At 35.3% G+C, this 14,771-nt stretch overlaps 2 protein-coding genes across 2 annotated transcripts; both read right to left on the reverse strand.

The window, feature by feature from the left end:
• Positions 1-1,461: 1,461 nt before the first annotated feature.
• Positions 1,462-9,367, reverse strand: LOC114355122 (Niemann-Pick type C-2b). Its single transcript, XM_028307803.1, has 4 exons — positions 9,236-9,367; positions 3,182-3,292; positions 2,075-2,488; positions 1,462-1,865 (listed from the first exon to the last, which is right to left on the reverse strand). The coding sequence occupies exons 1-3, from the start codon at positions 9,315-9,317 to the stop codon at positions 2,214-2,216; spliced, it is 468 nt and encodes a 155-aa protein (XP_028163604.1). The 5' UTR covers positions 9,318-9,367; the 3' UTR covers positions 1,462-1,865; positions 2,075-2,213.
• A 3,480-nt stretch (positions 9,368-12,847) lies between these two features.
• LOC114355126 (uncharacterized) lies at positions 12,848-14,382 on the reverse strand. Its single transcript, XM_028307808.1, has 2 exons — positions 14,097-14,382; positions 12,848-13,267 (listed from the first exon to the last, which is right to left on the reverse strand). Exons 1-2 carry the CDS (start codon positions 14,121-14,123, stop codon positions 13,124-13,126), a joined length of 171 nt encoding a protein of 56 aa, XP_028163609.1. The 5' UTR covers positions 14,124-14,382; the 3' UTR covers positions 12,848-13,123.
• Between the last annotated feature and the right edge of the window lie 389 nt (positions 14,383-14,771).

A 14,771-nucleotide genomic window follows, 5' to 3' on the forward strand; every position in this document is an offset into this window, starting at 1 on the left:
CATTTAAAATAAAGTTTGTTTACACTTTGACAGCAATAGACTGACATGCAAGGTGACATGTCAATGAAGTTTTCAGTTACTGTTGCCATTAAAAGAAATTAGTACCATTAATTTTCCGCAACATGGCGAGGGTTTTTATGTTCCTGGTCAGGCTATAATAAATTTATGATGTGTAATCTCTGGAATGATCTGTCAAGTTACGCTCAATTTCTTCTTGCTACTATTCTTGGCTACTTTCGTCTAGGATCGTATCGATCGATCTCAACGCGGAAGGTGAAATGCGCTCGTAGTAATTCTTAATATAGTAAAAGATTAAAAAAACTCCATTAATTCCTGCGCAATTGGAAATCTTTGCATTACAATAATTCGAGTAACGTAGGTAATGATTTCATTTATCGGTTTGAGAAACATAAAAATCCCATGCCAAAAAATTTTTATTAAGAAAATGGCCTTAACAGACTAATGAAATTGAATGATACCTACATAATGTAATATAACATTAGTATAAAATTTAGTGGCCATCTTTATGTATTAACATTGAATCTGTTAAAAACAAGTCAGTATTAAAATTGCTTTATTAATATATTCCCAGCCTTGTCGGCAACATTTCCGTATCCGGTATTTTATCTCAGCAAGGGCACGTCGCTAGTTTGACTACAGAAATGATATCATATGAATTATTTCTGGAAGTTATTCATATGTTACATTGGTTAATACTGTACCTACATTTTACAAAACATCATCACAAAAATCTCCAACATTTAAATTCCCAAAATAAAATTCAAACTAATGCTATGAAATATTTATCCCTACGTTAATTATTTATTTTTATTTTTATTACCGTATTATTAGGCAATACATAATTACATAGGTACTGTTATTTTTAATGGAAAATAACTGTTTATTACTACGCGAAAAAGTTTTATCTAAATATGTGTTTTTTACTTTACAATAGGCAACTTGAAAGTATTTATTTGCCTTTCGTGATCGGGTAGGCGTTGAACGCCCAGTATCTAGGTATTTTATTTAAATAAAAATATGTTTAAGAATAAATTATAAGACATTCGCGCTATGTAGATTAAGTAAGTAACAATTAAGTATTGCTATCTGCCTCATTTATTATTAGCATTTCTATTATTAAATAAATATTGTTATTTTTTTACATAATTTTCTGAGATACATATTAAATGTTTTGGAAATATTTTTTTTCTTATTCTACACTACACACCAGTTCTTAGGTTTTTAGCTTAAGGTTAAAGTATCATTTCGCATGGTATTCGTAAAAGCTACCGGGGATGCATCCACATTCCATATTTATGTAATAACCCTACCGAATAGAATGGAATATTTTAACTTGTGCAATACAAAAATTACAAAAAGTCATAGATTAATAAAGCCTTTATTATTAAGCAAAAAGTATAAAAAATGAGAATATTAGCAACTGTATTATTCTTTATTTCACAGACTGGGTTTGCATGCCTTTAAAAATATTACCATACCTTCCATTAATGGGCTAAGAAGGTATTGTTTTAATTTATTATTTATCAATGTTTACAGCGGCCGAAGTGGGTTATGTTAATGCTTATTAAATAAAATGATAAGTAGATGATACACAAATTAATAATTTATTTGAATAGGTATAAAAATTTATTAATAATGTACTTAATAATAACAATAAGAGGTCTTCTTTTTCAAAACCGGAACATGTTCCGAGAGTCCAAAAGACAAAAATGAAAACAATAATTTGTATTTAAGTCCCCTGCGTACGTATGATGCATCACGCACGAATACCTACTTTTAAGTTTTATTAGAACGAACGAAATCAATGAATTAATTTTGGTAATGTAATGGACAAACATGTTTATGTACAGGGCCGGATCGTGAATTTGTGGGGCCCTGGGCTGAAACTTCTTATGACGTTGTCACGTAAAATTATCGTCCGTAAACCGACTTTACAGACATTTTTTTTTTTCAAATTATGGCCTACTTTTTAGCGGGATCTGGGGGCCCCTTGTAACCCCGGGGCCCTGGGCTGCAGCCCAATCAGCCCATAGGTAGATCCGGCCCTGTTTATGTAAGTAAACGCTTGTTTTGTAGTAAGATAAAAACTAAATGAATATAGTTGATACGTAATTTACTCAACACCACCCATTATTGACATTGTATGCTCTCGGAAGTATCTTATATAAAATGCATAATATTAAGTTACGAACTTATGAGATCCTGACGGGTACTGTGAAACAAATTAAATCTCTTTTTCCCTTCAATTCCCAATGTACATTTGTATTTAATGTGGGATATATGGAGAGTACGGGAAACGAGTCCTTGTATACGTATTTGGTGCCGGCTTTTACAGGACAATTAGCTTTTTCTCCACTCTCCGTGAAAAGTTTATCACAAATAGAGTTTCCATCGACTCCTACAAATGGCACATCCAATCCTAACACTTTAGCTGTTACTTTATTCTGGATATCGTCGAGGTCTTCATCTGAAAAATCAAAATAAATCAACAATTAAAAATCGGCTAGTTAATTTTAAATAACTTTGTAAAGTAGGTAATAGGTAGCTTAGGCAGTGGCGGCGTAAGGCGTGGGCGACGTGGGCCACCGCCTACGGCCTCGCGGTACAAGGGGCCTCGCATCGCGCCTCAAAAAAAATGTTTTTTAATATTAATCTAATTTGTATTTTTATGAATAAAAACTTGTCAGTGTTCATTTTTTTTTATTATTACTTTTTTTATAATTCAGTTCGCCACAGAACAAGGCCTCGCGAAATCTGTCTTGCCCACATCAAATTTAGGTCTTGCCCCGCCACTGCTTAGGCACGCGACGCGATTTTTCCTAAGCCAGCACTCTAGTAAGTAGGTAAACATCTTCCTTCATACAAAAATATTCCTACCTACTGATCAATGTGAGTGTAAGTGCTGTGTGGGAGTTTCACCCTCCTCTAAGGGAGGTTAAACGGCGTCTAAGCGTACAAAATAACAACAGAATGTAGGTAACAGTATTAATCTTGTTAAATTTGCTATCGCACAAGAGAACTATCTATGCACCTATTTCCGCGGGTACCTACTTAAGCATACATTTTCAGCCGCGAAAAGCTTACAGATGGGACAGTTTTGTATAAAACAGTTAACAGTTTTGTTGTTAATAGCTAACAGTTTTCTGATTATGATTCTTACCCGGTGTGAAGTTTATCGTGATGTGTTGCTGTGTGCCTTTCTTCAGTCGACACGGCGGCTTCTTGCATGGTGACAGCTGTACGTTTTCATTGAGATTGTCAAAGGACTTTCCTTAAAATAAAAAGAAATAGGTAAATAAAATAAACAGTTTCATCATGTAATGTACAGACAACGGTATAAAGTTTAACACCGTGGCAGCAATGCACTACGGAAGTGATGCCAACGCGCTACTAAACCGCTACAGCAGCGCGACTGCATCGCTACAAAAAGTCGCCGTGTTCGAGGGCCCTAAAGGGCTTCCCAGTTTTTTGTTTCTGCAAATACTTTAGAGAGCTTCAAATGGCGTGGAATGGGTTTCCGGTCGGACCACATTCAGACGCACGCAACTCAACTTGAAACAAATCCAGTTTTTCGGAACTGTAGAGTGTAGCCAGTACCACATAACATTATACATTATTCTAGAGCGAGCATCATGCGGACATTATAAAAAGGATGCTAATGAAATATCCATAAATAAGGTGACGCGACGACCAGACTACCCTATCAAATTGATTAATATTATATAAACTAGCAGCCGCCCGCGACTTCGTACGCGTGGATCCCGTTTTACCCCCTTCATCTATCTTACGCGGTTTAGATTTTTTCATACATATGTTTTTTCCCGCTAACTCCCGTTTCCGTGGGAATTTTGCAATATCCTGTTGTAACTAAGCTTTAAGTTTACTAAGGTACCTGCATGCCAAATTTCAAGCGTCTATCTTAAAATGGCAATGCCAGATTTTGTATGGAAAGTGGCGTCTTTTTTTTTTCGCGCGGCCATCGATCAAACTTTGTTTTTTGATTACAAAATAGTGTAATAAACCAAACTTACTATGGCATTTATACCTCTAAACTCAGTCTGAACTGAGTTACGAGCATTAGAAGTTTGATGATTTTCATACTAGATTTGCTTTTTGTGCGCAAGTTTTGTAAGAAATTGCAACAAAATATTGCGATATTTTTTTATTGCGCTGATTCTGCTCCATACTGATGTCTGGAGCATTTAATGGATGGTATTGTTTGTTTACACATACAATCTCACTAGTTTGTTGCAATTTCTTACAAAACTTTTTGAAAATCATCAAACTTCTAATGCTCGTAACTCAGTTCAGACTGAGTTTAGAGGTATACATGTCATAGTAAGTTTGATTTATTACACTATTTTGTAATCAAAAAACAAAGTTTGGTCGATGGCCGCGCGAAAAAAAAAAGACGCCAATTTCCGGCATTGTCTTTTAAGCATGCAGAGTTGAACTATTCTTTCGAATACTTAATGAAAAACCAATTTGAACTGAACGATGTCTCATGTTACAATTGACCCCTACAACGGGTCAATTGTACCAATAATATATGAGGCAATAAAAGTAGTTATGTTTACCTAATCATCACCTTTATTGGTATTCTGTACTCTTAATCTCCTACAATCATCAGTATTTATTAAATGAGATCGAAAATATTTAGGAACAAGTATGAAAAATCAACACTTAAGTTTAAAAACAAAACAATAACATTTCTTCCATAAAAACGAAAAAAAACTAACTGTTTCTACATAATATGCCATCAATTTGGCTCGGATATTGCTTCTGAAACAACAGTAAGCATAATAACAATGATAGAAATATCAAAACTGAAAAATCTATTTTTGTATGAGGGTACAATTGACCCCTGGTACAATTGACCCTGATTATTTATATCTACTACTGCTTCGACCTTTCAAGATTTTTTCATAAGTCTGTTCATGAAGGATACGATCCGTTGATCCGCGATCCGTACTTTTGACTCTACGCCGAGGCATCTAAAACAAAACGTTCAAATACTTAGTTACTTACTGAATTAAGCTAAAATGTACATATTCAGAAGGGTTTAATGCCTGGTAGGTATGCCTAAAATTTTAAAAATAATAACCACGTGAATGTTTTAGGGACAATATTATTTGATCCTCTAAAAACTAATTGNGATATTTTACCTACGATTGAGATGAAGGTAAACAATCTGTATCTAAGTAGCTAGTCGCAGTGTTTACATAATTATTTTAAAATCACGCGAGCCAATGAAGTCGGCTGCCACTCATAGTGGACGTCCCTGACCGTGGCGATGCAGCCGAGACTCGGACAGTACTTAATTATCACATCAGAGCCGTTTCGTGTTCATGGTTGACCTAGCTTGCAGAAACGACAAAAACCGGCCAAGTGCGTGTCGGACTCACGCACAAAGGGTTCCGTATCATTGATTTATGAAATTATTTTTTTTTTAATTTAAGTTATTTGTAACTATGAGAGATTACGCGGTAATAAGCGGTTTACGATTTACGAGGTATTAAAAAAAACTACTTACTAGATCTCGTTCAAAACAATTTTCGTTGGTAGTTTTTATAGTAATGTACAGTCGCGGAATGAAAAGGTTCGTCAGTTTTCAAATTGATTCCTTCAACGAATCGCGAGCACATATTACCTTTTGAAACTATGTTACAGAATAATCTCGAGTTAGACAAAATAATCTTTAACTGTTCGTCAGTAAAGTTCAAAATTATTCAGATTAAAGTTGTTTGACATTTATCTTGTCAAGAAGATTATTATGATTGATAAACTAAAACCTTCTTGTTGGTTCAACCTGCCATTATTATTTCTATTAAATAAAAAAAAAAACATTTTGTAACATTGCACTGATGGGACAGAAAAATAAGCAAAACCTTCTTCGTTAGCAAACGTCACATTTATTTAAATGTTAGCAGCACTGTTTCTTGCACTGGTATGTTGGCAGGTTTGACTCTTACACTTACCTAGTGCAAGCGAAAACCGACACTAAGGTGACGAACCTTTTCATTCCGCGACTGTACATCATATGTTTTTTTTAGATTTTTCATTTTCTTATTTTAGAAGTTAGAAGGGGGGGGGGGACCAACTTTTCAACAGTATAGCTCTTATAGTTTCGGAAAAAAATGGCTGTGACATACGGACGGACAGACAGACATGACGAATCTATAGGGGTTCCGTTTTTTGCCATTTGGCTACGGAACCCTAAAAAGCAGGCATTATAAAGTCATCGTGAGGAAAAAATATCGATGAAACTTGTCAACGTTGTTTTTTTACATGAAAATCTTAGGTTATAGATGAGATACGAGTCCTTTGTATTTGTTAGACATAATTTCTTCCTCTTGAGTTGAGCTGAGTTATAGAACAGCACAACACATAGCAGCAGCGCACTGATTAGGGTTTGGGGTACAACGACTAACGCTAGGCAGTGACAGATAGCCCCTACAATTTTACACACATACGGTACAGTCCAAAGTCAAAGTCAAAGTCAAAATTTCTTTATTTGTTTGGACTAATAAATAGTTCTTACAAATCGTCATTTTGCTCTTAAGGAGCCTCTACATGTCTCATAATCTTTTTACCCTACCAGCGCTTCGAGACCAACATTTGGCAAGTGCTGAGAAGAAGCGCCGCAACAAACTCAGTCACCACTGTCTGCCGGTTAATATAAATAAATAGAAATAGTAGTAGTAGGTACATTCGATTCAGGAGCAGTTCACTGAATTTACCATGCATTCTTGTATGGTGTATCTTATAAGAATGGGTATACAAGATTGCGTGGTATATTAAACAAGGTAGTGACGTGCTAATTTCTAGACTTACATATTAAGATACTAGTAGAAATCACTCGCATACATAAATTTGAATAACTTCAAAGCACATTTGAAGTCTTGCCTATTGGTCGATGATAACAAATAATCTTTCTGCACCGCGCTAACGCAGGAACCGGGAACCTTACTCAGTTCAGTTATGTGCTATGTCTGTAGTAAATAAGGTAGACCTTATAAGAGCAGGATTAGGCGATTGAGAAGTTAAAACCTCTGGTAAATGCCAAACATGGCAGGGGCAGAAAATAAAGGTTCTATGAAACTATGCAATGATTTACATCATGCAGTCAATCAATCTAAATGTGTATGATGGATTTAGTTATTGTAATCTTAAACACTTTACAATACTGTAGATACATTGATAGAATTGAAAAAAAAAAAAAATAACCTTCAAGAGAAAAGTATCCGATAAATGCACCCTTCAAAGGAATTGCATGAATAATGCTTGCACGGTCTCTATAATGTTAATATGTGTAGATAGGTACGACGCTGCAGCAGCCAGCCGTATTACGTAGCTGTGTAGGTAGTCTGTCATTTTTTGCTTTGAGACCTTTTTGTCATGGACTTGAACCCGCTGCGGTTTGTATAAGCCGCAGAGATTTAAGCTGTTGTTGTACCCGTATTGTAAACAAAAAACCTGTTATATAAGTAACTAGCTTTCCGCCCGCGGCTTCGCCCGCGTGGAATTTTGTATGTCACAGAAAAACTTTATCGCGCGCGTCCCTGTTTCAAAAACCGGGATAAAAACTATCCTATGTTCTTTCCCGGGACTCAAACTATCTCTATGCCAAATTTCATCAAAATCGGTTGCGAGGTTTAAGCGGGAAAGCGTAACAGACAGACAGACAGACAGACAGACAGACAGACAGACAGACAGACAGACAGAGTTACTTTCGCATTTATAATATTAGTTGGGATTACTTTTGTTTTGTTAAAATTTTAGTAAGCAGTATCTAAACATCTAAGTAAATTGCAAAGTCGTCACTATTTTTGGAATTATTATATTCTTAGGTACGCAAGTATTTTAGATAGGTCATAATCTTCTGAGCCTTTTCCCAGTCTTCGTACCTATGGAACCACATTCTTAACTGTATCAATAAAATATGTCAAGTCTCCGTGTTCCAGTGGTTAGACAGTTGGAATCTCTCTACTTTTAAAAGTTCTCAGTTCGATTCCCAGTTAAGTGCCAGAGTGGTTAGGCTATTTCAGGATTAAATTAACCAGATTTTCCTTAATTAAATATTATATGGTTCTGTCTGACTCTCTCTGATCCGAAATCAGAGTGGGCACGCTAAGCTAGTTATTGGTCAACCCTCATCAAACCTACGTTTACGACGCGGTTCGAAATTCACCAGAATATAAGAAACTTCTCCTCCTTCTACTAATCGCTCGGAAATTGAAGTACTAAAGCAAAAATGTTACTTTCAACAATTGCTAACTAAGAAATCCTTTTCATTCAGATAACTAAAAAAAAAATTATTTTTTCTTGTTATAGTTAGATGTTACCTAGTAAACGAGTGACCAGCATGCCCGATTACGCATCTCCTATTGTTATTGCTCATTAATTATCTCGGTGATGCCGTTATAATGAACATGCTCAGCACGGAATATTATTTATTTATAGGTACACTAGCGTCTACTCGCAGATAACTATTATTTAGACCAGTAGCCACTTATCAAACCAGAAAAACAAGGTAATTGTTGAGTTTATAACTAGTCGTGCAGTGTTAAGTTTAATTAACTTTACAGGTATAATAATAAATAATGCAATATAATCTTGTCCAATCTAAGAGATATTTAAACCGGATCTAAGAGGAGATATACCTATAAAAACAACTGGTTGCACCAAGTAATCTTTTAATAATTACTAAGTTTTCCCTGCATGGTAACTATTACCTTTTATCTACTAGGTAGATCTAAGGATATTGATTTATGGTAGGTAGTCTTCTATTCTCTTTATTCTTATGGTAATTGGTAGCTAAGTAGGTACCTACCAATATAACGAAATCCAAAAATAATGGTTCTATTACAAAATGGCAAATGTAAAGTTACCGCATGTTGTTAGCACACATCAATGCACCAGTTACCGAGGCAGGTATTAACGAGACGAAAGCAGGTCGACAGCGACCGACAGTATTGTAAAGTTTGGAAATTTAGAACATCAGAACTAAGTAATACCGAACTTCAGATTTTAGAATCACAATTTTACTACAAACAAAGAAAAGATATCAAAGATTTAACTAAGCGGATGCTGGAACCATTGCTAGCATATTGACAGTCATAATAAATAATAAATGTGCAACGATGTTTGCTTAGTCTTAGATGAAATAATAAAAGATTTGAAAATAAAAATGTCAGTAAATTGTTGCACTCACCGGAGCATTGTTCCACGTTCGTGGCCGCGGCCAGGGCGACGAGCGCGGCGCACGCGAGCACGACCAAACCAAGCTGAGCCATCGTGATTTCTGGCGTCTCGTCTCGGCTGCACTGACCGCGCTGTCCATTCCAAATTACTCGCCACCCCGCTTTGTTGCCTTACCTCAACTCTGCCTCCAACTCGCACGCGAATCCTTATTGCGAAGAACACAAAGTGCAAAGTGCTCGTATATTCATCACTGCGAAGCCTCTTGGTTGCAGGATACAGGACGTAAATATCTCACACGAGCTAGCTAGTAGGTTGTCTTATTTTGTGGTTAAGTCGCGTCTTCGTGTCTTATTCACGTAACTTGCGATGATTCCGGACTTTGGTATTGACATACAACAATAACAATACGTTACGATAGTAAAGTGCTACGTTGTCATCATTGATAGGTACTTACTGTTTTAACTTTACTAAAATTGATTGCGCATTTGTGGAGGTTTATCCTTAACTATTGTTTTGGTTCACTACTTACTTAATTTATGAATAGTAAATGATTCATTGACTTGGTGTAAAACATATACACGCTTTAGTTAAACGGGGTAATATTTCACCTATTTAATAAGACATACGCCAATCATTAGGTAGTAAGTAATAGGGGAGGTAAACCCTGGAACTTTAGACCGACTTCGGCGACTTCAAAAAAGGTTATTCGGCACTTAAAGTGCCTCGGGCTTTGTTCCTTTGTTAGTCCTTAACGCTTGCTCGGCCTTGATCAAACAAATAACGTTTTAAATTTTATCTAATTAAATACCGGAACAGGAATGTAGGTGGAGGTACCTTTTAAATTTGCCCGCTTTAGTTCGCGTGATGAAACGCGATGTAAAGGCTAATTTGTTACCTATTTGTTTTCATTTGGTAAAATAAAAATATAGATTAACCTACATTTGTTATACAAAATAATATCATCTCTATTTAGTTCTTTGTCCGAAACTTTGCTCACGTAAAGCTAATTGCGTATCTGTATTATATGTAGAATTAAGTAAATTATATTTTTTATTGGTTTTCCTATGTACAGTTTATGTTATTTGACGACCTGCCTGATGGTGTAGTAGAGGTGAATTCAATGAATTCCAGCCAGTCCCAGGTTCAAAAGCTACGGTTTATTTATAAATTATGTAGAACTTTTCTAAAGTTTCGCGTCTGGGAGTACTGGGACTGGCATAGGGGACTGGAGACTCGTCGTCAGTTCAAGTTTTTCTGAATGTGGGTTTTGGCCTTTAAGTACTTATTATTATTCTGTGCCTTTACTTAAAAACCTTAAGGAATTAGTATTGTTTATAGTAGACATAAATATTTAAATAGACTTGAAAACATAGGGCACCATGTACGAACCTTCTTTTAAGAACTTTGCAACCACAGGAAAAATATTACCTAGGGTAGACCGGGGACAATAGTACCATTTTTTGGAAATTGTTCAATATTGAGAAATCTAATGAAATATAACTTATTCTGTTAGGATGCTGTAAAAACTAGACTCTTAAGCTACAAATTTAAGCATGCAGAGTTGAACTATTCTTTCGAATACTTAATGAAAAACCAATTTGAACTGAACGATGTCTCATGTTACAATTGACCCCTACAACGGGTCAATTGTACCAATAATATATGAGGCAATCAAAGTAGTTATGTTTACCTAATCATCACCTTTATTGGTATTCTGTACTCTTAATCTCCTACAATCATCAGTATTTATTAATTGAAATCGAAAATATTTAGGAACAAGTATGAAAAATCAACACTTAAGTTTAAAAACAAAACAATAACATTTCTTCCATAAAAACGAAAAAACTAACTGTTTCTACATAATATGCCATCTATTTGGCTCGGATATTGCTTCTGAAACAACAATAAGCATAATAACAATGATAGAAATATCAAAACTGAAAAATCTATTTTTGTATGAGGGTACAATTGACCCCTGGTACAATTGACCCTGATTATTTATATCTACTACTGCTTCGACCTTTCAAGATTTTTTCATAAGTCTGTTCATGAAGGAATAGATCCGTTGATCCGCGATCCGTACTTTTGACTCTACGCCGAGGCATCTAAAACAAAACGTTCAAATACTGAATTAAGCTAAAATGTACATATTCAAAAGGGTTTAATGCCTGGTAGGTATGCCTAAAATTGTAAAAATAATAACCACGTGAATGTTTTATAATAACTTATTTTATTATAACCAATTTAAAATATTATGTAGTAAGTATAAAATAAGGTTCCGGGGGTTAATTGTACCACGGGGTTGATTGTACCGCTACAATTGACCCCATGGAGAATGGTACAATTGTTCCAAGTAGGTAGTCAAGAGAACTTCACCTACAATTCAGTCATTTTCACAGTGAATGCCAATTATTCGCTGTCGATACAAAGTTTAGAGCCTGGATAAACTATTGACAACAATACCTTGTAACAAATATCATATTAGGCAACTTATGGGCTCATATATTTGACGTAAAAACTTACTGCAGCTGGGCAAAAAACAAAAATTCTTCCTGTACATCTTCGTTTCTCAGCGCAAGCGCCGCCGACTGGTGAGCGGATGGAAACACAAAAAGCGCATATTCTGACGCTATGCACACAACCTAACGTCGCTTGTATGAGGAAATATCGCCAATGGTGCTATTGACCCGTGGTACTATTGTACCCGGTCTACCCTACCCATAATCCCCATAAGCACTATCACAGTATTTTTCACACTAATTAGTGTCGTCTAGCGAATTAGAAAGAGCCTGTAAAGTTTGTGAGGTTGTATAGGAGGTAATCTCTGGATCTACTGAACCAATTCGGATATTTATATTTATTTATTCATTTATTGCACATAAAATAGGTATTTACCAATAGAAAGCGCAATTTGTGAGTGGCTATTAAATTAACTTTTTGTGACAGAACGAAAATCACGCGGGCGAAGCCCCGGCATGCAGGAAGATTTATTATTACCGATGTTCTGTGTTTATAAAAAATGGCTGGAAATTTTAGTTAATTAACTCTGTGGTATCAATATGATGTCATTCATGTTAGTTACTTACTTCGTATTAAATATGATAAATTCGAGCCGAGAATTGGTATTGCCATAAAAATAGAAACAATAATAATCGGGTGTTGTCGAAATACCGATTTATTATGATAAGGCATAGAAAATAACACTTTTTTACGGACGATAAGTTATGAACTTATGAGACATTAAGGTAAATATTGTGGCATCTTGTGCAGTTTAAATATTAAATGCGTGTCATTATGTGATGATTCACTGTATTAATTTCAATCAAATTTGTTTCTGATTGACGAATATCGGACTTAGTTTAATAGTGCCTATTCCCTTAGTAAGTAAAAGATAACGGCTGTGATTTATATGAGTCATGTATTTTTATCATTGACGCACTCCCCTCACGCACGCATCGAGATTATTAAGATCCGCCAACTGAAATTTGTATTTTCAAACTTTTATTTTTTAATGAACTAAAGATGGCTAAGGCATGGCAATTTAAAAAAAAATACGGTAAAGTCAATTTTATTTCAAAATGGTTTTACAGTTAATAATACAAAATAATACTTTATAGACTAGAAAATATTTTTAAGTCACAGCAGTAGACATAGATAGGTACTATTTTTACCAGAGCTTTAATTAATCTAAGGTTATCAGCAGCAGTTTCGATGATATACAGGGTGATTTTGTTATCAGTATCCGGTTTTTTTAATAAGCTCTATAGACCAATTTAACAATACAACTTTATCTTAATAATTCTTAAAAGCGGTAATTTTCGCGAAAATAAAATTTTAAAATGTAATTCGCGGGTTTATTAATTTTACAAAATCACCCTGTAATTTACCATTTTTTTAACTATGCATGTCTTTTCCTCCGCAGTAGTCCAAATCGTCTCAGAAGTTTCTGCAACGGGCTCTGTGTTTGCACCAGCACAGAGTAGCACAGCACTCGTTGACCGCTCTCGTTGTACACTCGCCACTGCAAATAGCCTCGCTGGTTCTGTAATTAAAACAAAAAAGATATCAATTACTATTGCGGACAAAACTTCGTCACAAAACGAACTTTGTACCAACTCTATTGTCCTTAATGTAGATCTACTATAAATAGAATAGCATGAAATAAACAATTACCTACTTAATAGTAGTTAATTTGTAATTAAAAAAATAATCTAATCTGATAACGGGGTGACGTGACATGACGTCTGTGACACACTGTGATCTTCTATGCGATCACAGATTAGAGAGTATGTCTATATGCGATAACTACCTATCATAGAAATAATCCTATCCTTAATAATTCCAAAATTACGATTTTTCCTGCTGTTCATTACCCTGCCTAGTCGTGTCATATGCAAAAGTCAGCGTGCACTGTTAATGAAAAGTCAAAGAAGTTTTATCTTATTCACATTCCATTCTCCTCGGTATTCGTTATTCTAGAAAAATTGGCAGTTAGCTGGCACAGAATATCTGTCTAGGTTTTGGAAAATACATTCGCTTTGGTGATTGGTTGATGTCGAAATTACCTAAGCTTATTACTTTTTGATAAGTAAATATTAATCTTCTCCGATATTAATTAATACCTACCTTCTTATTAGATACGGAATGGACTCAAACAATGCATTTGTAATAATATGAAAACATATGTAAGAAATCTATCAAGCTGTTTTTATTTTAATCTTTTAAGTATTTAATCCGTAGTGCGTCCCCATACTGACACTTACTTACAAGTAAAAATATAAACTAATGCGTATTAGGTACTTGACTTTATCCCCCATGCATGCTAGATAAGTAAGTAGGTATTTATTTATTTACTTGTAAATAACACTTACCAATGCCATGTTCTGGGGTACCGACATTTTGCTAGTCAATGAAGATATAGTGTTGGGCACCACAGGGCAAACTACCGTTTCACATTGCTCTGGAAGACATAACAAAAACGAATTAATACTTTTAATACTAGATAGAAATATTTTAACTAAAATACAAATTCTTAATAATGTCTATAGCCTAAATACTATTGTTAATGTGGACAATGCGGTGGTCACCACCCTTGTGGAAGTTGCGTGTGTCATGTGTGGACATTACACTTTACCACTAGAGCTCCCACCATGACATGCTTCAGAAATCCTTCTAGTTCCTTTTGACACGAAATAGTGTCAAAAGGAACGGTCGTGGGAGGCTCTCGGTGGATAGCTGAAGCATGTCGCTTGTGCTTGTGCTGTCGTCTGTACTCTGTACCCAAGTAGGTACCTACTTGTAATTCGTTAATTTTATTCAACGATTTTATTTAACTAGCTGTTGAAATCAATTTGTACAACAGAAAGCCTCGCTACGAATTACCATGGCTTTGTTTGAAGTGTCTAAAGTGCTTAGATTGAATTTTAACTAAGTAATCTGTTGACGTGGATCGTCCCGAACCGATAGCATCAGCATAACTATCTACACAACCAGACATCAAGGTTAGCCAGGTTAATAAAAAAGGGTGAGTACTCCCAGATAGCAAG

Source organism: Ostrinia furnacalis, unplaced genomic scaffold (assembly GCF_004193835.3).
Source record: "Ostrinia furnacalis isolate ACB-3 unplaced genomic scaffold, ASM419383v2 OfSCF2350, whole genome shotgun sequence".
NCBI lineage: Eukaryota > Metazoa > Arthropoda > Insecta > Lepidoptera > Crambidae > Ostrinia > Ostrinia furnacalis.